We start from the raw sequence: 25,948 nt of genomic DNA, 5'->3' as shown, positions 1-25,948 counted from the left end.
AGGCTATATTGCCTGGTTTGATATTCTAAATTGCTATAGTTTTCTTTAAACTAGATTCTAAGAACTGATCGTTCTTTAAAATCAATCAAAACGAATTTAAGTTTCAAATAATTTTGACATTCAGAAAAGTTTTATGGCCTGTTCTTTCTTTCTATCCTACAATAAATAGGTAGAAATGGCTTGGAACCTTTGAATGGAAAACAGAAAAAGAAAAGAAAAACAACAATATTTTTTTTTAAATGTAATAGAATTGAAACACCATGCCATAAATTTATCCATCTTTCAAATGAATGACATTTGTTTTATGAATGTAGTCAAAGATTCCAATGATGAAAGGGGACACCATTATGAAAGATGAAAAGAGAACTTCATATTAGTATGGATTTAGATTTTGTTTCAAAAAAATAACTGAAATTCAATATCCTCAAAACTGTTGCTTCTGAATGTTTTTGCTGATGATAATGCTAAGGGTATATTGCTTGTAGCAGAGATCAATAGTAAAAGTTAGTTCTTATAGGAACACAGTGTGAATCTTGAAGTAGTGATAACACAAAGAGGAATACTGGTGCATTTCCCACCATTAAAAAATAACATTTGTATTTTGCTGTTGTAAAAACATTAGCAGATTTGTAGAAGCCACAAGGAGATATAGGAATATTCTCCTAGATGCCGACATAATGGATATGGTTGTCAGCCAAAACATATAAAATAAGGGATTAACAGAGAGGTGAAGGTTGGGTTATCAGAACAGTTATATTGTGAAATAAAAAAATGGAAATTATTAAGAAAGAGAAGAAATAAAGTTGAAGAGATTAGCAGTTTCTAGGAGACACTTCAGTCGATGGAGATGCATTGTAACAAAAAGACTAGTTTAGAAATAACCAATAAGCAGCATAATTAAACCAGGAGATTTTCATACAACACTATTTAAAAAGGCTTACACTTTCATAGGCCTAGAAACCATTAATGTGTAATGAAGAAATAGATTTGAATACTGGTAGCAATTGAGAAAGTCATAAATACATGCAATAGTCAAAATAATTTCTATAGGAGACGTCTAGCAGAAAACGAGATGACTCTATTTTAATAACGACTCTCTTATTATTGCTGTTGGTGTTGTTATTGCAGGGAGTGGATTGGTAGTCATTAGAGTTCCAGAACAAATGACACTAAAGGTGATTTTTCCAGCTCATTACATTCTAAGATCAAATCCTAAGAAGTTCAACATTGCTTTCATTCTTTTGGAGTTGATAAAATGAAGTTCTGTGGTCAATGGAATGAACTAGACAATTCTTCTTTTAAAAATGGTCAGCACTGTGCCTAAATCATCATCATCATTATTATTAATGTTGCCAGCTGGCAGAACTGTTAACACACTCATCAAAATGTTTAACAGCAGTTTTCCAGGCTCTTCACTTACTCAGTTTTAATACTGTCAAGGTCAACTTTGCTTTTTGTCCTTTCAGGGTCAATGAAATAAAGTACCAGTCAAGTACTGGGGTTGCTGTAATCAGCCTGCTCTATACACCTCAAAACTGTTGGTCTTGTGCCACAAACTTTCTTTAGAAGCTCTACAGGACATTCCATTTCAATCTTTTTTATCCATTTATCTACTTCATTACTCATAGCCCCGAATGGACCAATTATTACAGGTAAAAATCTTTACAGATTTCATATTCCAAATACTCCAATCTCAAATTTTAAGGGAATGTCATTTTTTCAACTTTACACCTGCTTTCTTGACAATCCTAATATCAAATGGACATGATGGATCAATATGCAAATTCAATTTTCCCTGTCTGTTACTGTAAAACCTTGCTTGTTGTGTTCTATATTCTTATCCATCGAAAGAGGAAAATCCCATGCATGTTTAGCAGTAGAATTATTGCTGATAAAGAATGGTGATATATCAGAAAGAGTAGAATGATGAATCAAATGACACCATACAGCATTTAGTGTCTCTTCTCTCTTTCCATTCTCTGTTTCTGTGCAACCAAAGTTGACTTTGCATTTCCTCTCAACGAATCCAATAAAGTAATTTCCACTGAAGCACTAGTCTTGCATCAACCGATTATATCTCTCCACTCTACCAAGAATACGATATGAGTTCAAAAAGTATCTGACTTTATTTTTGTTCTTGCCTAAACTAATACCGCATGGGTAAAATCCTTTGGGTGGGAAGTGACACCATCCTTCCTGCACACATGTGAAAATTTTTGTACCAGTAGGACACATCAGTTCCTGGCTGTTGTACCTAGAATACAGACATGCTGTGCACACTTGTCAGATTTTCGTTTCTACCAAACACTTCATGCAAAGGTACTGCGTCAAGTTTTGCCAAAAGTTTGATATACTCAAGCTCAAACCATCCAGAAAATTCAGCAGGCTTTGGACAATGATGCCATGGGCAAAACTCAAATCAAGGATTGGTACAATTGCTTCAAACATAGCTGCATCTCAGTGGAGAATGAGGCAGGCCATCAACAAACCGAAACAAGGAGCTGATTAAGAAGGTTCGGCAAATAATCATGGAAGACTGTTGTGTAACAATCCCAGAAATTGATCACAAAGTGGAAATAAGAACAGGATAAGTAAATTCCAATTTAATGGAGGATTTGTGCTTGCAGAGTGTGTCAGCAAAATTTGCCCCCAAGATACTGGCAGAGCAACAGAAGCAACTCCACATGGAAATCATTCAGGACATGCTGGACTGTGCAAACCACAACCCAGAATTCTCAGAGCATTGCACTACACGTTTGTATTCTAGGGATAACAAGTGGGCCTACTGGCATGAAAATTTTCATACATGTGCTTGAAGGATAGCGTCACCTCTCATCTAAAGGATTTTGACCACGTGGCATTAGTTTTGGTGGGAAAAAATACAAAAAGTCTGTATCACAATGATACATCATGTCCGCCTTCTTCCTACATCAACAAAAGAAAGGATGTGTGTGTGTGTATGTGTGTTTGTATGTATTGTATTACAACTACTTGCTGTAAATGTCTATTTTATGATGCAATATTGCATTGTAAAAACTCTGTAATTGCAATTTTTATGACTGTTATCCATGTGATGACAAACTGCTGCTGCTACTGCTATTGCTACTACTACTACTACTAGTGTTGCTGTTGTTACCATTTCAGAGACAGTGTTAAGCTTATGGGAGGATACAAGTGCAAGTTACATGGGCCAACCACAAGTCACCATATTTGGTGGTATATAAGACACATCATACCAAAAAGAGAAAAAGCCAAATCTCAAGCCCCAGTCTTGTTTGCATAGATGAACTCAGCCAGTCAACTAATGTTTCCCCTTAATGCCATAAACTACCACTACTTCTAATCTGACCAGTTGCCTATCATAATACTGTAATTTTTTAATAATAATAATATAATAATAATAATAATAATAATAATAATAATAATAATAATAATAATAATCATCCCCACCACCACCACCACCATTATTATTAGGATTGCATGAATTAAAAAAAATGGAATTATAATGAAAACTAAAGCTCCATGTCAAACATCTCCACCCAGCAATCAACTCCTCAAAAGCTTGTATCTGTAATGCTACCCATTTCTGTGGAACCTGCTGCATATTTTATAAGTTTACATGGAGACACCTTGTCAGATCAGATTGGAGCCGGGTGCAGCCCACTGACTTGCCAGTCCTCAGTCAAACCGTCCAGCCCATGCCAGTATGGAAAGCGGACCTTAAACGATGATGATGATGATGGAGATGTCATGCTTTGAAAGAAACCTGAAATTAAAGTGATAAAATGGTTCATCAGTATTGTTGTAAGGTTCAGTAAGCATCATCATCATCATCATCATCATTATTCTTCATTGCTCACTGAACATAACATATGTGTTTGGTGTTTATCAACAACAGAATCACTAACTCATGCCGATGGAGGTGGATCATTTTACTGACTGACCAGAGGAAAGCATTTGAATTACATATTAAGAAGCATGGCAATAGAACAGCAGCAGGAGATTTTAGGGGCCCCAGCTGCAGCAAATATGATAAGAGACTGGAGAAAGCAAGGATAACAGTTACAGATGGAGATGGGTGAATGTAATCTTTGCTCTCTAGCCTCACATTTGCCAGAATTTTAGGATGAGTTATAAAAACTACATCATAAACATGAAGAATGTTGGAAAATGCATTTCTACAAAATTGATAATTAACGACTCCAAGACATTACGAGAAGTACAATTTAATTTGCAAGAAAAGAAGGTCGATGTTGGGAGATTCGTGAAAAAGAAGGGTTTATCAATACATACAAAAACATTCATTGCTTAGAAAATACCAACAATTTTAAGAAAGTAAAATATTAGAATTTATAAAATGTATGGTAAATGCCTGAAAAGAAACTTGGTTTGAACTGGGTGAAATAAATGAAATAGAATGTGTTTGAAATTAAGACTTTTATGACGTTTCCCTACACTATTCATGTACTGGATTTTATTTCCACTGCAGATAATCGTTCTTGTCTCATTGCCTGATTCTCTGTTTGGTTAATGTGTTGCTATAAAATGTTTTCTGTTATAACTAAGCTGCTTCTGTTTATGATGTTTTTCATATAAGGTTATATCAGTGTTCTTATTAGAAAGATTTTTTTCTTGCTGCTCTAGTTGCATGTTTTAGTCCATATCTTATTTCTTTTTTCTGCCAAACTAAATCATTTCAATAAACATTAAATACTTAAATACACTAAAAATTCTTTTTAATATCATTCTCTGCTGGAAACACAGGAGGAGGAGGAGGTCTTCCATGCCTGTGAGACTTATATGACATCCAATGTTGTAAGTAGTTTATTTCACTCAGTCACTGTGTCACACAATACACTAATGACTATAATCAATATAATTGCACTGATGAACTCATCTTAAAATGTTTCACCAGAAAACAACAGGCGGCAAGGAACATGCAGAATCTCATATTGAATTAATAATTCACAAGAAAACAAAAGTGCTGACAGAAATCAACTGACAAAGTAAAAATTAAAAGAAAAATTCTCTTTAAGCAAATTGTTCACAGGACCACAGTTGATTGAACAATACTGTGCAAGTTATGCGGCTGTCTGTATGCATACATCCCTATTTATCAATATACATCTACACACACACACACACAGATACATAGAGATATATAATTTCATAAAAATGTTGTTGTATGTAATAATGGTTGAATGTGCAACAGTTTCTTTGAAAACTAAAGAGATTAAAGGAAAATGTAAAAGACTGGCAGGTTGATTTAATTTCAATGCTAAATACCAAATTGCTTGATGTCAACAAGAAGAGATTAGAATATATATCACAGCTTCCCTTTAAGTGTGTATCTGAGCATGAAGAACAGAAGAGAATCCCAGAGAAGAAAATCCTTACATTCTGTTTAGCAAATCATTACATGGTGTTCTTTCCTTTGACTACAAACAATACAGAGTTAATTCAAAAATTTGTGAGACTACAATCTCTCTCTCTCTCTCTCTCTCTCTCTCAGAACCTGTCTCAATTTAACACAAACATTTAATTAAAATTATGCCTGACCAATGATAAAACTCTTCTATTTTGCTGAAACCAAATTTCTTTCACATCGTATTTTATTATTTTTGAAAATACACTAGAAGCGTTATGCCTATGAAAAGAAAGGGGTAGTTTTTCATCAAAAAACTTATTTGATCAAAGCTGACCCAAGCTTAAACAACAATCAAACCTCTTTAGATAATCCAAATTATTCTCATACAATTTTGAAAAGTTTTAAAATATATATTTTTTACAATCTCTGATTAGTGGATTAGTATCAATTTCAAAGAAGGGCAGAAATTGCATAAATTTTACAAGTTCAATGCTTGCTCCCATTATCAATTATTAAAAAATGCAAATGCTTTATAGCATCAAAGAGCATATACGAATGACTGAATGGTCCCAATATTTCAAGAATGATAAAGCAGATTACTGATACATCTTCCACAAAGTAGGACCTTAATCTATCACAGGGAATATCTGCAGATGGCTTGGCAATGTAAGGCAAGAAGTTTGCCTTGAAACACTGCAAAATAAAATGAGCATCATATTTGAACTGATTCTATATGAGCAAGTAGTCAAATGCCAGATCCACTCGCTCATCTCACTTCTATATTTTAGAAGGAGGAATGAGTTTTTATGGCGGAAAATCTGGGGGTTTCATAAAATAGGTTTACTAATGTATTCATTTAAGGACAATCTGATCTTCAATATAATGGAACCCTATTTCTTGCAGCTAAAAGCAGTAATATTCTTTATCCTTTATAAAATGTGACCCCTTGAATACAAACATAATTATTTATATTTTTGAGAATCCAACATAACATCACAGGAAATTTATATGACTTACAGTTTAATGTGTTGCTTTGTAACATATCACTTTTGTACATCCATACATTTATTATGGATGGATGGAAGCACTCCGTTGGTTACGACGACGAGGGTTCCGGTTAATCCGATCAACGGAACAGCCTGCTCGTGAAATTAACGTGTAAGTGGCTGAGCACTCCACAGACACGTGTACCCTTAACGTAGTTCTCGGGGATATTCAGCGTGACACAGAGAGTGACAAGGCCGGCCCTTTGAAATACAGGTACAACAGAAACAGGAAGTAAGAGTGAGAGAAAGCTGTGGTGAAAGAGTACAGCAGGGATCACCACCATCCCCTGCCGGAGCCTTGTGGAGCTTTAGGTGTTTTCGCTCAATAAACACTCACAACACCCAGTCTGGGAATCGAAACCGTGATCTTATGACCACGAGTTCGCTGCCCTAACCACTGGGCCAACATTTATTATAAGGGTATATACTAAAGACTTTATAACTAGTGTATGTCAGTAACATGAATTTCACATTTTAAACTGTGACCTTTAAAATAAAATATTCACTTCTAAACAGTACAGTGATTAGCTATATACCACACTGAAGGTAACAGAATAAGCAAGTGCCATTGGATGTATTCATTAAGCATAATGTTTTAGATCTATTGGCAAATGAAGGGTTTTACAGGAGTTCTTGGGATATAAAGATACTGTGAAGCTACCACCTTCATTATCTTTGGTTTTCAGAAAACCTTTTAAGCCTGCCACTGCCATAATATGCACCCAGCACACTTTGTGTCTAGGGAGTGATTAAAAGAGAAAGAAAGAAGACTTGAACTGTAATGACATTCCTGACCAATATATGTTTTAAATATTCATATTTATACATCACCATCATCATTTAACGTCTATCTTCCATGCTGACATAGAGCTGTTAAACCAGAGAACTATGCCACTGGTCTACAAATGCTGAAGAGCCTGCTGTGGAAAATAAACAAATGTTACCACTATCAAAGTGATGACAAACATGCATATAGACATATATATATAGCTGAAGAATGTCTGCAGTACACTCTGTAAAGTGATTAGCATGAGGAAGTACATCCACTGTAGAAACGATGCCAAAGCAGATGCGGGAGCTTGGCACAGTTCTCTGGTATCTCGGTTCTTATTGACTTGTCCAACCCATGCCAACATAGCAAAAAGGATGCTAAGAGATGATGATGATAATGATGATACATATGTGTGCATATGTATGTATATTGGTTTCAAATTTTAGCACAATGCCAGCAATATCAAGGATGGGGATAAGTTGATTACATCAACCCCACTGTTCAACTGGTACCAATTTTATTGACCTCAAGTGAATGAAGGGTAAAGTCAACCTTGGTGGAATCTGAACTCAGAATATAAAGATGGTCAAAATGCTGCTTGGCAGAGTTATGATTCTGTCACCATGCCACCTTATTTACATATGTATATTACACACACACACAAACACATTTATAACATTTATATGCATGATGGGCTACTGTATAAATTCTTTGAACCAAAATTCTCTCAAAAAAGCATTTGTCAATCAGAGATTATAGTATAAAGACACTAGAGTAGGTGCTTTGGAAAGGGATTGAACCAGAAATCATGTGGTTATGAACTGAACTTCATTATACAGAAAATGAAATCACAAAAGATCAAATATGTATATTGCTTATATAAAACACCATCACCTTAATGTCTACTCCCATGAATCAGATTTTCTACAGCCAGGCACCCTTCATGTCACCAGCTTCAAGTCTCAAGGCAATATTGATGCCAAACCTTCAAACATGAACAACTCAATAGCCAGACATGTTTTTGCAGAAGATTGAATGAATAGCAATGTTTGTGTGATGGTGGTATTTATCAAAAAATACTGTGTGATATCACGATAAAGAAACCAAAACACGCACACGTGCGCACACACTGGACTTTTTCCAGTTTCAATCTTCCGAATCTACTCACAAGGCTTTGGTTCAGTGCTATAATAGAAAATACTTGTCAAAGGTGTTGCACAAAAAAACCAAACTCCAAATCACATTGGTTGAGAAAGACTGTTTCATTACATCAGCCTTTGTTCATGTGTGTGTGTGCATGTAGTTGTGTATGGATGTGTGTGGTATTTGAGTTCATGTCTTTGTGTGTGTGTGCGTGTAAAAAAATTTTGCACATTTAAATAAGCTGGAAAAGCCTAATAACTTCTTTTCTGAATATTGATAATTTTCTTGTTACAAGGTTAAGCAGGTCAGCTGACTATGTAGAGGTTTTTTGCACTAACATGTTTCACACTTAACTAAACTGTAGGAAGTACAGTCATGTGTTTAATAGTAGAACAAGTTTAGGCTCACTGGACTGAGGAAAACAGTACAGAGATAGTAAGTAGAATAATATGCTGAGAACAGAATACACAATAGTTTTATATTTTTTAACCAGAACAAAGCAGGTTGTTGTTTTTTTTTATTATACATTCACAATGATTATTTTCAATATATACATAATATTAATTTTTAATGTTGTGCAGAGGTAACCTTTAAAAACAAATACAAGTGTTATGATAAAATAGCATAGATTCACATGTACTTACGTTGCAACTCCTAAAGGCCACTGATAGAAATTTTGATCATCAATATCTGGACTGTCATAGACCAAGAAGACAAACTTAACAGGTCCACCACGGAGCTGCATGTAAGATTTAATCCATTCATTATTACATTGTTCATTGCCCAATAAAATCACAGCCACATTTTTTAAATTTGTTAACGTTGGAAGGAAATCAAGCCATAACTTGGCAAAATCTATTTTGGAGGGTTCACGTCCATTTAAGACAAGTATCACATTTTCAGTACTTTTTGGGACTTTACTTGGAATCACTCCTGGACCAGTTCGGAATCTGCAAAAGAAACAAAAGAAAACAAAATTTATACTTTTTACTGATACATTCATAGATTACATCATAGCAGAAATCCACTGTCTTCAGGTGAAATTTTAAAAAATATAAACAGGAGAGGTAAAACCTAGAAAGATGACCCATACAACAACTAACACAAAGAACATTCAAATTTATAGAAAAAAAAAATGGGAAAAGCCAAGGGACATTCTAAGAGCAATGAGGTCTAAGCTGTTAACTCAATTAGTTTATAGTCATGATACCTGCTGTGAAAACTAACAGGGAACAAGCAGGCCAAGCTGAAAAAATCTGCAAAAAACAATGAGATAAGACCTCAGGCTTTTGGGGTAGAACGACATAAACTGTTGCCATTATTTGACGCTTGAATACACAGGTATGTATAGGTATATATACTCATTTATTCCTGCAGATATTAACTTCCAGACTATGACATTTTTTTTTGTAACACATGACTCCTGTATACATAACAATAATTCTTCACCTTTATGTCAACAAAAAGGAGTTGCTGGGACGACTGCCTGTTAGAAATATTCAATTGTTAACTTCCACAAAATTCAAAACAGCACAATAACATGAATGAATGCATAATTCACAACAACAACAACAACAGCTTCATCTTCAATCACCAGGCTCGAAATTAGGAATCATTATGATGCTTAATTTCCATTCAAATTTGGATTGGATGAGACTATTATGAGGAAGTGTTTGACCACCACACGCACTTCCTGATAGCAACACGTTCAGTTACTTTTCATGATATGCAGAGATTTGGTGCCACCACAATATATATAGACACACACAGACACAAAAGTTCATGGAGGAGTTTTGATAAGTTCAATTGCTATGCAGAGAGAGAGAGAGAGAGAGAGAGAGAGAGAGAGAATGTGTGTGTGTGTGTGTATGTGTGCTTACATTTTAAAAGTTAAGTCGTGACCTTTTGCAAATTGTTGTCAATAGTTGCAAAAGTGATCTATTTTGTTTTTGTTTTTATAACAATAAATACAGTAATACAAGTTAGTTTCTATGACAATTTTACAATGAGGCAGTCATTATCTGACGTATTGCATAATGTGTTGCGATGTATTTTATGCTTTCAAAAATAAAATAAGCCAGTCTATTTTAGATGTAATTACTGAAAGAACTTCAGAAACTAAATCTCCCCACAAGAAAAATTTTTCCACATACAAACAGAGCAACGTTATGATTTAAATAAAGAAAAATAAACATTTTCTCCATTCAAGCAAGTATTTAATCGTAATTGTTTTTAAAGGAACCCTAATTGGTGAATTACTTTGTGAATTGCAAATCTAATAAGAAATAACTTCTGAGTCTTCTTCGTCAGATATCATCTCCATGGTAAAAATATATTCTTGCAAAGCAGAAGACAGATACTGAGATCTGGTTAAGAATTATACATGACATGTCATTATAATCATGCATGGATGGATAGATGGATTGATGTGTGCATGTGCATGCACACATACATGTGTGTGTATATATATGCATATATGTGTGTGTGTGTGCATATATATATATATATATATATATATATATATATATGATCATCGTTTAATGCCTGCCTTCCATGCTAGCATGGGTATATATATGTATATATATATATATATAATATATATATATATATATATATATATATATATATATATATATCTATAGTTAATCCAAACATGAAAACGCAACAATGCGAGGATGTGGAACAAGTATAGTATTATTGGACGCTATATATATATACACAAAGTCAAAGGAAGGCTAACTGGGAAGATTGTTTTTGTATGTGGCAGATGCTCAGGAGCAATAAACACTGAAAATCTGCAGAAAACAACTTCCGTCACTTTCCAGGGGAAAAAAACTAGAAGTAGTTGATAGCTTCCATTACCTAGGTGACCAAGTCAGTAGCAGGGGTGGGTGTGCTGAAAGTGTAACTGCTAGAGTAAGAATAGCCTAGGCAAAGTTCAGGGAGCTCTTACCTCTGCTGGTGACAAAAGGCCTCTTGCTCAGAGTAAAAGGCAGACTGTATGATGCATGTGTACAAACAGCCATGCTACAGGCAGTGAAACATAGGCCGTGACTGCTGAGGACATGCGTAAGCTCAAGAGAAATGAAGCCAGTATGCTCCGATGGATGTGTAATGTCAGTGTACATACTCGACAGAGTGTAAGTATCTTGAGAGAAAAATTGGATCTAAGAAGCATCAGGTGTGGTGTGCAAGAGAGACGATTGCACTGGTATGGTCATGTGGCAAGAATGGATGAGGATAGCTGTATGAAAAAGTACCACACCCTAGTGGTTGGGGCAACCTGTGGAAGAGGTAGACTCAGGAAAACCTGGGACGAGGTGGTGAAGCACGACCTTCGAACTTTAGGCCTCACCGAGGCAATGACTAGTGACCGAGACCTTTGGAAATATACTGTGCATGAGAAGACCCGGCAGGACAAGTGAGCCCATCCCGTGTCCCTTGCCAGAGATGTAGCCAGCCCACTTATGCATGCCTTTCCTTCCTTGGACACGCGAAGACCTGTTGAGGCAAGTGAAGTTGAAATTGAATTCGAAATCGAACCTCATCCGACGACTGGCACCCATGCTGACCTCCTTTCATTGGACACTAAACTCTGCTTGAGAAGACCTGTTGGGGCAAGTGAAATCGGAATCGAAATTGAACCAATCCTATGACTGGCACCCGGCAGTTTTCAGTGCCGCTGGACTAACTCCTGTGCAGGTGGTAAGTAAAGAAACACCGTTTCGACCCTGTGCTTGAGGAGACCTATTGAGTCAAGTACACCATCATCAAAATCAATGGAAATTGTAGTTGTGATCCCTGTGCCAGTGGCACGTAAAAAGCACCATCCAAACGTGGCCAATGCCAGCACCGCCTTGATTGGCTTCCGTGTCGGTGGCACGTACAAAAGCACCAATCTGATCGTGGCTGTTGCCAGCCTCGTTTGGCACCTGTGCCGGTGGCATGTAAAAAGCACCCACTACACTCATGGAGTGGTTGGCATTAGGAAGGGCATCCAGCTGTAGAAACACTGCCAGATCAAACTGGAGCCTGGTGCAGCCTTCTGGCTTCCCAGATCCCAGTCGAACCGTCCAACCCATGCTAGCATGGAGAACGGACGTTGAACGATGATGATGATATATATATATACATATATCATCCGAGCGAGGCCGTCTGCCAGCCTCGTCTGGCACCTGTGTCGGTGGCACATAAAAAACACCATCCGAGCGTGGCCGTTCGTTAGCCTCGTCTGGCACCTGTGTCGGTGGCACATAAAATCTCCCACTACACTCTCGGAGTGGTTGGCGTTAGGAAGGGCATCCAGCTGTAGAAACACTGCCAGATCTGACTGGCCTGGTGCAGCCTTCGGGCTCCCCAGACCCCAGTTGAACCGTCCAACCCATGCTAGCATGGAAAGCGGACGTTAAATGATGATGATACATATATATATATACATATATATACATATACACTGGCCCTTACTTTTTTTATTTTTTAAAGACAGTTCCAAGAAAAATAACAGTTTTCATATGAAAAGAAAAGTGTGGCGTATCACTGAATATTGAGAATATTGATCAGAGTTTTAAAACTTTATTTTATTATATTTCAGATAACTGGTATAAGCATCTTTAAAATTCTTACTCTGAGAACATATGCAAATGTAAATAAACTAGTCTATCAATAATAACAACAACAACAACAACAATAATAATCAGTGTACAAGCAATATAGTCATAAATACCCATATGCCTTCACATTAGACAGAATAAACTGCTGGATTTCTTTTTCCTTTGTTCTGGAGTTGAATTTTAATCAGAATATATGCATAATCATTTATACTACTTATAACACACACACACACACACACACATATTACATTATAACATATCATTACTTTATATTTATAACAGATACACACACACATAATATTGTCTTGTTAAAAAATAGTAGGCAAAACAGAAAATATTCCAAAGAAACCAGACGTTGTTATTTTCTTTACTTTACAATCTAATTTCCTCTTATCAGTTTTCCATTAACTTCTATAATTCATCCCCACTCTCATACATATACTCATATACACATGTATCTACCTATGATATATGTGTATATATATATATATATATATATATATATATATGTGTGTGTGTGTGTGTGTGTGTGTGTGTGAGGGTATATGTATATATGAATGAGAGTAGATATGTATTTTCTCTATGCTACCATGATTCCTTATTTTTAGTGATGTCTACTCAAATTTCTTCTACCCCCACCAGCACACCCCCTTCTCACTCACACTGTTCTGATACATGTATTTATTTATCTAATTATTATTATTATTGAGTGAGAGAGCAGCACATGCCATCAAAGTGACACTCGGGTAAAATATGCAAAGCCCAATATGCCCATCATGACTACCTGTCTGATAAGGGTACACCAGGCACATGCATCACAACCATATGTATGTAACATCGTGATCTCATATAAGATTAACAGCGCATGACCTTGCAGGTAGGGCCCAGTCAGAATTTTCTGCAGATTGAGTAGCCCATCCCACTCAAAACGTCTTTGAATAAGGGTTGTTTAAGGATGTTTTCAGAGGTGAATTATCCAAGCCCCAAAGAATTCCCCTCAACACATGGCTATGATGCTCCCCAACTACTTCTGCTCATCATCAGAGATGCACATATCATCAGTCACTAAGGGACATGGTCAACTGGTTAAGATCAAACAATCAACAAGAAAGTCTGTTGTATTGAGCAGAGTATTTGCTGTAGCCCATCTTTTATACCAAGACAAAACAATTTACATGATAACACTTATTATTATTATTTAAGACACTGCACAGTACCCAATATCATGATTGTCTATTATTATTATTATGATGATGATGATGATGATGATAATGAAACTGGGCAGGTAAGGCAGTTTACCTTTGCCTGGTGGCAGTGGTGAAAGAGGTTGTCTGGTGGATGAGGCTGAAACGTACGAGGACAGAGACTTCCTCCTTGGTAAAAGACTCATTGACTTTTTAAAGTTTCCCTTGAAAAGAAAAGGAAAGGTGGAGAGGGAGGTGCTGTCCCCAAGTTTAATTTATTGAAAGATGGATGAAAGTTGCAAAAATGGCAAAAAGAGAAAGATCATGTATGATAATCGACATAGCATGCCCTGGTGACAACAGGGTTAATGAGAAAGAAGAAGAAAAAATAAACAACTATGACGATTTGATGTGGGAAATACGAAGGTTGTGGTCAATGAAGAGAGTAGATATGATAGTAATTGGTGCACTTGGAAGTATCAGCACTCAACTACCAACATGGCTGAAAAAGACCGGTGCAAGTGTTCAAGGTAGAACACCTACCAAAATCAGCACTGCTTGAGACTGTGAGAATTCTTTCAGGGTTCTTGAAACATCACCAGTAAATAAGTGTCACCTTGTCTGCTGGCTGTGGACAGCTGACACTATCCATCATACCCAGCAAAATAAGCTGTGAGTTTTCAAATAATAATAATAATAATAATAATCATAATCATCATCATTATTATTACTATTTATTTATTTATTCTTTCCTTTAGTTGGCCCTTTCTCTTCTCTTCCTCCCATATGGTTCCATCTCTCTCATGTTTTCTCTGCACTCATACTTACCCATTTTCTCCCTTTCTCTTTCTCTCTCCTCCTCTCACTCTTCCGTTTCCCTTTCTAATGATATTCTACTCTTTCTGGCTAGCCTCTCCTTAGCAAGGCTACTTAAACTGCCCTGGTCATATATAAAGGGTGAATTGTGATATGTCTTAACTGAAGAAGATATTGTGTACAAGACAAGATTCCCTTTTTATCTATTACACAATGATCTGAAACATGTGTATTAAAAGCAACAGGCCATGCTCAAGCCATTGAAAATACATGCTGAACTATGATGAAGATAAATGCTTTCTTCAACAAGTTTAACAAAAAAAAGTTCCAAACTCTTTATGATCTAGTATAATTACAAAGAATAAAGAGTACTTTTTTATCAAGTAACTTCCTAATTTAATTAATCGAAAAAAAAAAAAATTAAGATATGGCATTATTTACAAGAGAAGTAAATGATTTAACAAACTGATGAGTTTCTGCAGAGTGAATCAATCAAGACAAAGAAAAGTAGTTAAGATGCAAAAAGCAAAACCGACAAAATTTGTTGTAGGTGTTAAGCTCTTATTTATGCATGGCTTCTTGGATAGTGTGCAGTCATTATTGAAGCTAATGAGCTCTGGCATATATCTGCCATGGAAAAATATCCAGAATCAATGACTGGAAATTCACCACAGTAAAAATCCCAAGCATCTTATTAGGGAAATGAGAAAAGAGTGTTCTTCAAATTTAATTACATCAATTAAAAATTTAGTAGGGAAAAAGAATACAATACAAATATCAGAAGAAATTTCCTAAAATATTATATAAAATAATAAGTATAAGAATGTAATATATATATGTATAATCATCTAAGTCCCTAATTTCATTGTCATACTAAAATTTAGCTGGTAATCACTAGTGGTGTGTTGGAGAAACAACATCAACCCTTTCGTTACCAACCTGGCTGAAACTGGCCCTGACTCTGAGTAAAAATGTCTTGTTTTCATAAGTTTTGAATTAAAATCTTCCACCAAACGTTAGTCACAATTTATGTTCCTAACACTAGCTTAATGATAACTAAGTTATTTTACTAAATTCTTTCATATATTTAAAATTAATTGAAAGGAACACAGAGCATCTCAAAATGAATACAGTAACGAAAGGGTTAATGTTGGCTAAAATGACTTGTTTGGGTCTTTTACGATTTAGGTTTCAATCCTGTTGAGGTCATCTTTGTCTTTCATGCATCCAGGTTCAATAAAATTAAATACTAATCTAGTACAAAGATTGATTTAATATTACTGTAATTGTGCCTGGGTGTGAACAGAATTATGAAAGATGGTTAAGACTAGTCTTAGCCTGCCATTACAAGACAACTTAGATGAGAATGTAATTATAACAGAAGACTAAGACCAGTCTTATGGCTAACAATTAAAACAAAAAGAAAATGAATCTTTGAAAAGGGGACAGACTAAATAAGAAATAATCATCATCATCGTCGTCATCATTTAATGTCCACTTTCCATGCTAGCATAGGTTGGACGGCTTGACAGAGGACTGGCAAGCCAGAGGGCTGCACCAGTCACCAATCTGATCTGGCAAAGTTTCTACAGCTGGATACCCTTCCTAACGCCAACCACTTCAAGAGTGTAGTGGGTGCTTTTACGTGCCAGTCAGGGGATACTGGCATCGGCCACACTCAAATGGTACTTTTTATGTGCCACCAGCATGGGAACCAGTCTGTGGCCCTGGCAACGAGCATGCTCGAATGGTACTTTTAACGTTCCACTGGAATGGGTGCCAATCATGCAGTACTTTCACCGGCCATGATAGCGATTTCACTTGCTTCAACAAGTCTTTGCAAGCATAGTTTATTGTCCAATGATTGAAGGGTACTCTTAAATGGGCTGGTTATACAGCACTGGCATAGGCCATGGTTATGGTCTTACTTGGCTTACTGGGTTAGACTAAATCAGAATAAATTGTAGCTGATGATTACAGCATTTGATCATATTAAACAATGTAGTATGTAAATGGAGTTGTTGTGCACAATTGCAATTTAAATGAAAACATTGTGATGATTGTATGATATAGTTTAGTATCTAAAAGAAAATCCAAAGTAACTTTAAGAAATTAATGAAAGAACAACAGGGGGTAAATAGATAAAATGATGAAATTATTAACTATTAAATCAGTGACTTCGAATACGGCTGTTTGATATTTTGTATTTAATTTCATTTGTTTCCTTCTAAAATACAATTTCATGTCTGGAAGATAGGTGTTAGTTTGTCATATTTAGAAGAGTAAATACTATTATGCTTTGTCTGGTTTTTTACGAAGTTGATCACAAACTAACATGTGGAAATAACAAAAAAGAAAAACATTTCTTCTCTGGAGATGGAATTTAAAAAAGAAAAGAAAGAGATTGAATAGTTATCCATCTCAATCAAAAATTATTTCAGTTCAGGGTTGCCAGATGGGGTTAGAGGAAAATAGATTGTGCTACTTGTCGAGACTGCATTCTTCTATCTTTTTGATTTTGGCTACAGATTAGTTTAAAGTTTTAATTAACAGATTCTAAGAATTATCATCCACAAACTTCAGTTGAAACCTACTTAGAATCAGCATGATTAGGATCTACATGTTCAAGGGTCAACAGTAAATATTACTCTGTCCTCAACTTAGCCAAACTGTAACTCTTACTCATTAGAGTCATTGAATAGAGACCAAGACAACTGCTTAACTAATGAGTAGTTTGGCAATCTGCAGTAGTAAACTTCAGTCATTCTGTTGGCTTGAAAAAGATTCCTATGCTCACAATCAGATGACTGTTCCATGGTGGATATAGCAGCTAGTATGCAACAATCCATGTTAAAATGCCTTAAACCTATAGAACAGATCTAACACCAGTTTAGTGTCGAACTTGCTCATAAGGAATTCTGCAAGATATCCTGTTTCTCTATTATTTATTTTGCCATCTTGTAAACATGGCTTCCTGTCTGTCTTAAGATCATGCATTTTCAATTCCTCCTTTAATTTCAGGGTCATCCCGTTATTATTCCATTCCCCAGAATTCCTTACAAAATATTCTCTCTCTCTCTTATTTATATTATGTTTTACTCGATTCCCGAAGTTTCTAGATGTTCAGTAATTTCTGTTGCAGAAAATCCCCTATGAATTAACTTAAACCTTGTTGTTCCTTCGAGGTGACCCCGCCCTCCCACCCCTCCACCAGAACCGGAAGTTTCTACCTTTCTACCTTTCTTGACTCCCCCCCCCTGCGCATACCCCCAACCGCACCCCTATGTAGGGTTTATTGTGATCATATAGCGCAAAAACTGTGAAATGTATGCAGGTTGTAGTCTAGAGTCTCAGTATGAAATCTGGCAAATGCAAGCTTTCTTTTCAGGTACATGACACCGCTGTCCCTCATCCCAGGGTCTCAGAGACCCACACCTCCCACACCCTCAGAGTTGGCACATTGAAAGGTAGGTCTGGAGAGATTGTTGAGCTGCTTGGACGGAGACGTGTGGATTTATGCTGCATCCAGGAAGTAAGGTATAGAGGAGGCTCCGCTAGGCTCCTCACAGGCAAGGAACACAGGTACAAGATTTTCTGGGCAGGGAACACTGACGGGGTCGGGGGCGTGGGTATACTTCTTGCGGAGAAATGGGTAGATAAGGTAATCGAGGTAGTCAGAGTAAGTGATAGAGTACTTAAGATCAGATTAGTGCTTCACCATAGGTCAGCTACCATCATCTCGGCATATGCCTCTCAACCAGGGCTACCGGAAGGACAAAAAGACCAATTCTATGACACCCTATTGCGGACTACCTCGTTGACAAATGACAGTGACCTTCTCTTCGTGGCAGGTGATTTCAATGGACATGTTGGACGACATGTCGGGGGCTTCCATGGCGTCCATGGAGGCTACGGTTTTGGCTCTCGTAATGAGGAGGGAACCAGGTTGCTGGAGTTCTGTTATGCAAATGACCTTATGGTCTGCAATACCCACTTCAGGAAACCCACCTCTAACCTAATCACCTACCGTTCTGGCAGACACACCAGCCAGATTGACTACATCCTTGCCAGAAAAAGGGAAAGAGGGCTGATTATAAATGCCAAAACCTTCCCAGGCGAAGAATGTACTCCCCAACATAGATTAGTAGTTAGCGACTTCAGGATCAGAGCTAAATGGTTGCCCAGAAGAAGACCAGCTTGGAGGAGAAAGGTCTGGAAGCTTAAAGATCCTGCAAATGGACAGAGATTTAGAGACATACTACTCGAAGCCTCTGACGAGATAGAAGGGGATATAGCTTCACTTAATGTGGAAGACAACTGGAGATTCCTACGGGACAATCTGCTGACAGCCACTGACCAGATCTGTGGATGGAGCAAAGTACCATCTCGACCCAGAGTAACATGGTGGTGGAACACTGTGGTTGACAGGGCTATTAGACAAAAGAGACAGGCTTGGAAGGACTGGAAGAACGGTGGTAGCAGGGAATTGTATCAGACAGCCAAAAGGGAAGGTAGGAGACAGGTTTATTTAGCCAGAGGGGAAGCGGATAAGAAAAAATTTGCCAATGTTCTGAGCCGTGAGGATGAAAGACTTGAGGTATTTCGTGTTGCAAGACAGTGTGTGAGAGAGAATCGTGATGTGGTAGGAGAGAAGTGTGTTCGCATGGATGATGGTTCACTTGTGCTAAATGAGGATGCAAAGAGAGAGGTTTGGAGATGCCACTATGAAAGGTTGCTGAATAAAGAAAATGAATGGGATAAAGAGAGTCTGCCGAATGTCAACCCAACAGAGGGACCAGCCATCCGAGTTGAAAATTCTTTGGTAGTTAAAGCAATTAGAAGCATGAAGACAGGGAAAGCCCCAGGCCCATCAGGAATTACTGCAGAGATGCTCAAAATATCTGGCAGTGTTGGCTATAACCTAGTCACCTGTATAGTCAACCAGGTGATACACGAAGGAGTCATACCCAATGACTGGTGTAGCAGCATACTAGTCAACTGCTATAAAGGTAAAGGTGATGCCCTAGATACAAATAATTACAGAGGTAACAAGCTGTTGGATCAGGTAATGAAGGTTATGGAGAGGGTCATCACCCAACTAATTAGAGAGAGAGTTAGTTTAGATGAGATGCAGTTTGGGTTCGTGCCAGGGAAAAGTACCACTGATGCTATATTCCTGGTAAGGCAGCTGCAGGAGAAATACCTAGCCAAAGATAAGCCCCTGTACCTGGCTTTCGTTGACATGGAGAAAGCTTTTGATAGGGTCCCCCGATCCATTATCTGGTGGTCAATGAGGAAACTAGGGATAGATGAATGGTTAGTGAGAGCTGTGCGAGCCATGTACAGAGATGCCGTAAGTAAGGTTAGGGTTGGCAACATGTACACAGAAGAATTCAAAGTAGAGGTTGGAGTCCACCAGGGTTCAGTACTCAGCCCCCTCCTATTTATCATAGTCCTCCAGGCAATTACAGAGGAATTCAAGACAGGTTGCCCCTGGGAGCTCCTCTACGCTGATGACCTTGCTCTAATTGCTGAGTCACTATCAGAACTGGAGGAGAAGTTCCAGGTGTGGAAGGAGGGTTTAGAATCGAGGGGCCTTAGAGTCAACCTAGCTAAAACCAAAGTCCTAATAAGTAGGAAGGTAGACAATCCACAAATGTCTTCAGGAAGATGGCCCTGCTCGATCTGTAGAAAAGGTGTAGGTAGAAACTCTATAAGATGTACCCAGTGTAAGCTATGGACACATAAGAGGTGCAGCAATGTCAAAGGTAGGCTAACTGGGAAGATTGTTTTTGTATGTGGCAGATGCTCGGGAGCATTAACCTCCGAAAATCTGCAGAAAACAACTTCCGTCACTTTCCAGGGGGAAAAACTAGAAGTAGTTGATAGCTTCCGTTATCTAGGTGACCAAGTCAGTAGTGGGGGTGGGTGCACTGAAAGTGTAACTGCTAGAATAAGAATAGCCTGGGCAAAGTTTAGGGAGCTCTTACCTCTGCTGGTGACTAAAGGCCTCTCGCTCAGAGTAAAAGACAGACTGTATGATGCATGTGTACGAACAGCCATGCTACATGGCAGTGAAACATGGGCTGTGACTGCTGAGGACATGCGTAAGCTCGTGAGGAATGAAGCCAGTATGCTCCGATGGATGTGTAATGTCAGTGTACATACTTGACAGAGCGTTAGTACCTTGAGAGAAATGTTGTACCTAAGAAGCATCAGTTGTGGTGTGCAAGAAAGACGATTGCGCTGGTATGGTCATGTGGCGAGAATGGATGAAGATAGGTGTGTGAGAAAGTGCCAATCCCTAGCAGTTGAGGGAACCCGTGGAAGAGGTAGACCCAGGAAAACCTGGGACGAGGTGGTGAAGCATGACCTTCGAACTTTAGGCCTCACTGAGGAAATGACCAGCGACTAAGACCTTTGGAAATATGCTGTACGTGAGAAGACCAGGCAGGACAAGTGAGCCCAGCCCACTTATGAATGCCTTTCCTCCCTTGGACACAAAGACCTGTTGAGGCAAGCTAAGTCGATATAGAACCTCATCCGACGACAGGCACCCATGCCAACCCCCTTTGCTTGCGAAGACATGTTGGGGCAAGCGAAAGCGAAATCGAATTGAACCAGCCACTATCCGACTCGTGGCCGATGCCAGCGCCGCCTCCACTGGCTTCCGTGCCGGTGGCACGTAAAATACACCAATCCAACCGTACGACAGGCACCCATGCCAACCCCCTTTGCTTGCGAAAGCGAAATCGAAATCGAATTGAACCAGCCAGGATCCCTGGTCTGGTGGTACGTAAAAAGAACTATCCGACTCGTGGCCGATGCCAGCGCCGCCTCGACTGGCTTCTGTGCCGGTGGCACATAAAATACACCAATCCGACCGTGGCCGTTGCCAGCCTCGCCTGACACCTGTGCAGGTGGCACGTAAAAAGCACCCACTACACTCACGGAGTGGTTGGCGTTAGGAAGGGCATCCAGCTGTAGAAACATTGCCAGATAAGACTGGAGCCTGGTGCAGCCTTCTGGCTTCCCAGATCCTCTGTCGAACCGTCCAACCCATGCTAGCATGGAGAACGGACGTTAAACGATGATGATGCACAACATAAACTAATTCCGATGTGTTACATGTCTATGCATTTAATATCTTTACACAAAGAGATGTAAAGCTGTAAAACATCATCATCATCATCATCATCATCGTTTAGCGTCCGTTTTCCATGCTAGCATGGGTTGGACGGTTCTACTGGGGTCTGTGAAGCCAGAAGGCTTCATCAGGCCCAGTCAAATCTGGCAGTGTTTCTACGGCTGGATGCCCTTCCTAACGCCAACCACTCCGTGAGTGTAGTGGGTGCTTTTTACGTGCCACCCGCACTGGTGCCAGACAGAGCTGGCAAACGGCCACGAACGGATGGTGCTTTTTATGTGCCACCGGCACGAGGGCCAGGCGAGGCTGGCAACGGACACGACACGAAACGGGGCGGTGCTGGCAACGGTCGCGAAACGGAAAGTTCTCTTACATGCCACCGCACTGGTAACACATCTGCAATTTCCATTGATCGATTTCGATTCTGATCCTCACTTGCCTCAATGGGTCTTCACAAGCAGAGTTTCGACATGCCACCGGCACTGGTAGCACATCCGCAATTTCCATTGATCGATTTCGATTCTGATCCTCACTTGCCTCAATGGGTCTTCACAAGCAGAGTTTCGACATGCCACCGCACTGGTAGCACATCCGCAATTTCCATTGATCGATTTCGATTCTGATCCTCACTTGCCTCAACACCGTCTTCACAAGTAGAGTTTTGTGTCCCAAGAAGGGAAGGTATGCATACGTAGGCTGGCTCCATCCCATGTAGAAGGCCACGGGTTGTGGACTCACTTGTCCTGCCGGGTCTTCTCGCGCACAGCACACTCCAGAGGTCTCGGTCTCTAGTCATTTCCTCAGTGAGACCTAAAGTTCGAAGGTCGTGCTTCACCACCTCGTCCCAGGTTTTCCTGGGTCTGCCTCTTCCACAGGTTCCCTCAACCGCTAGGGTGTGGCACTTTTTCACACAACTATCTTCATCCATTCTCGCCACATGACCATACCAGCGCAAACGTCTCTCTTGCACACCACAACTGATGCTTCTTAGGTCCAGCTTTTCTCTCAAGGTACTTACACTCTGCCGAGTGTGAGTACCGGCATTACACATCCATCGGAGCATACTGGCTTCATTTCTAGTGAGCTTACGCATATCCTCAGCAGTCACGGCCCATGTTTCACTGCCATGTAGCATGGCTGTTCGTACACACGCATCATACAGTCTGCCTTTCACTCTGTGCGAGAGGCCTTTTGTCACCAGCAGAGGTAAGAACAAAAACAAAATGTAAAAAAGTCTTCCATGAGAAGAATACTTTCTTTCCTTTTTGGTGTGTGTAGGGGAAATAAGAATGAGTTCCTCCTTTAAAGACTTTGATATAAGAGAATACTTGCTCAAATAAGACAGACATGATGCTTGCAGAAAATTAACCCAGAATGGCAAATTAACAATGAGTGTAAAAGTTTGAAAAAGTTTCTCTATTTGTTCCATTGAACAACAACTACACAAAGATAGTAATTAACAAATTGTTCAGATAGCATCACAGTTTCTCAACCATACAATAAAGAAACATTAACATTTGCTTCTGAAACAATAAAATGATCACAAAAAGGAAGATTGCCAATGACAAACAACAAATTAACTTTTTCTTTTTTAAGTATTGATAAAAATTAATCTAACTGAAAAAATAGTAATTATTTAATACAGAGAGTAATTTTTTTACATTTTGAATAAATTATATATAAAAGAAATTTGCAGTTTTAGAGATTTGTTGATAAATGACAATTACTATGTTCTAGCAAGTGTTGTTATCTATAAGATATAAATTCATCCCAACTATACTAGAAAGAAATTAAACTCACACAAGCACAGTACACACACACATGCATGCATACACACGTACTGTATGAAATTATAAAGTTATAGTAAAAATAATTGGAAAAAAAATTAAATATCCTCATAGAATTTATCAATGTTGCTACTTGATAAAAATGTTTATATTTAATCATTGTTTTCTCATGTTAGCATGGCTGACAGGGTTTGTGAAATTTGAATATTTCAATAAATGAGTAATTTGTGGCTGGAGGCATTTTCTATTGCTAACCTCTCAAGCACCAAAATAGGAACGGTAACTTAATGAGAAAGTAGCAAAAATGTTTAACTGACTCCTCATAACACTTAACGGATGGCACCAAATTATCACCCATTCCTTACTTCCCTACAGTCATAAATATCATACGACATATTTAGTCTTGTTACTGGAAAGTATACAAGACCAAATATATCTCCAGAGTTTTCTCTCAGTACTTGCTGGAAAAATGAAAAATATTGTTCAGTGACTAATATCATCCCCTTATATATATATATACGTGCCATTCCCAAAAAGTGGAAGGAAACCAGGGTAGAGGGAGAGCCAGGAAGACATGGGATGAGGTGGTGAAGCATGACCTTCGAATGCTGGGCCTCACGGAGGCAATGACAAAAGACCTAGGCCTCTGGAGGTATGCTGTGACTGAGAAGACCTGACAAATAAAGTGAGTGTTCAGCTGGAACCTATGCCAGTGTCGCATAACCAGTCCACTCAAAAGTACCTTGGATCGTAGGGCGACATGCCGTGCTTGAGGAGACCTACTGAGTCAAGTACATGAACATCAACACCAAAATCAAATCAAATGGAAGTTGTGAGCCCTGTGCTGGTAACACGTAATAAGCACCGTCCAAACATGGCCGATGCCAGTGCCACATTGACTGGCTTCCATGCTGGTAGCATGTAAAAAGCACCACCCGATTGTGGTCGATGCTAGCTCCTCTGACACCCTGTGCCAGTGGCACATAAAAAGCACCCACTACACTCTCAGAGTGGTTGGCATTAGGAAGGGTATTCAGCTGTAGAAACGCTGCCAGATCAGATTGGGGCCTAGTGCAGCCTCCTGACTTCCCAGATCCCAGTCGAACCGTCCAACCCATGCCAGCATGGAAAACGGACGTTAAACGATAATGATGATGATTATTATATATTCTGATAGACTTTTAATGCTCCCTATAATAGATATGCTAACATTAATTGAAGTGCTATTTTTTCCTCTTTATTTGCTGATCTAACCCTAACCCTAACAACCTATTTATATCACTTAGTCATTGGTTTATCACTACTTCTGCAAACTGATGAAGGCCATGCCTCATAAATGAAGTAAGAATAAGTATGAACTGTGTTTGCAGTTATTTCCCAACCCTTGCCTGAAAAAAAGACATGGCTGTGTGGTTAAGAAGTTCAAGTAGTTTCAGATTCAGTCCTACTGCACAGCACATTGGGCATGTGTCGCCTCCAATAGCCTTGAGCTGACCTATCCATTCTGAGTGAATTAGGTGGATGGAAATAGTGCTGAAGCTCATTGCATATATGTGTACATCTTTGTGTATGCCCTTCACCACTTAAAACCGGTGTTGTTATGTTTATGTCCCCTAACTTACCAGTTTGGCAAAAGAGATCTACAAAATAAGTTCCAACCTTTAAGAAAAGTATAGAGGTCAATTTATTTGACTAAACTTTTCAAGGTTGTGCCCCAGCATGACCCCAGTTCAATGAGTGAAACAAATGAAAGAATATTGTCCCCACCCTACACCATCACTGCACATTTATTTCTAGTAAGCTTTTTAATGCTGCACACATTAAATATGTTAACACTAACTTACTTATAAAAAATTAGTTGATGGTATTCACCCACAGGAAATTACTTACAAGAGAAATAATGTTAAAGAAACCTGTTGTGAAAGTATTGTTGATTACCGATTCTATAGAAGAGGAAGGTGGGGAGGTAAAAGATAAAGCTTGTAATGTAGAGAGAGAGAGAGAGTTCAGGGAAATATCAATAATAAAACTATAAAATAGATATTTGTTAAGGAAGTGAAACCAAGATTATGAAA

General features: G+C 38.5%; 1 protein-coding gene across 1 annotated transcript in view; it reads right to left on the bottom strand.

The window, feature by feature from the left end:
- The window catches only part of LOC115216551 (ribitol-5-phosphate xylosyltransferase 1), a 514,985-nt gene that overhangs the window by 68,054 nt on the left and 420,983 nt on the right, over positions 1-25,948 (bottom strand). Inside the window, exon 4 of the mRNA XM_029786009.2 lies at positions 8,974-9,279. Coding sequence (XP_029641869.1) covers positions 8,974-9,279 — 306 coding nt within the window. The remainder of the gene's footprint in view (positions 1-8,973; positions 9,280-25,948) is intronic.

This window comes from Octopus sinensis, linkage group LG10 (assembly GCF_006345805.1).
Source record: "Octopus sinensis linkage group LG10, ASM634580v1, whole genome shotgun sequence".
Lineage (NCBI taxonomy): Eukaryota > Metazoa > Mollusca > Cephalopoda > Octopoda > Octopodidae > Octopus > Octopus sinensis.
This window is presented reverse-complemented; position numbering and strand designations above follow the sequence as displayed.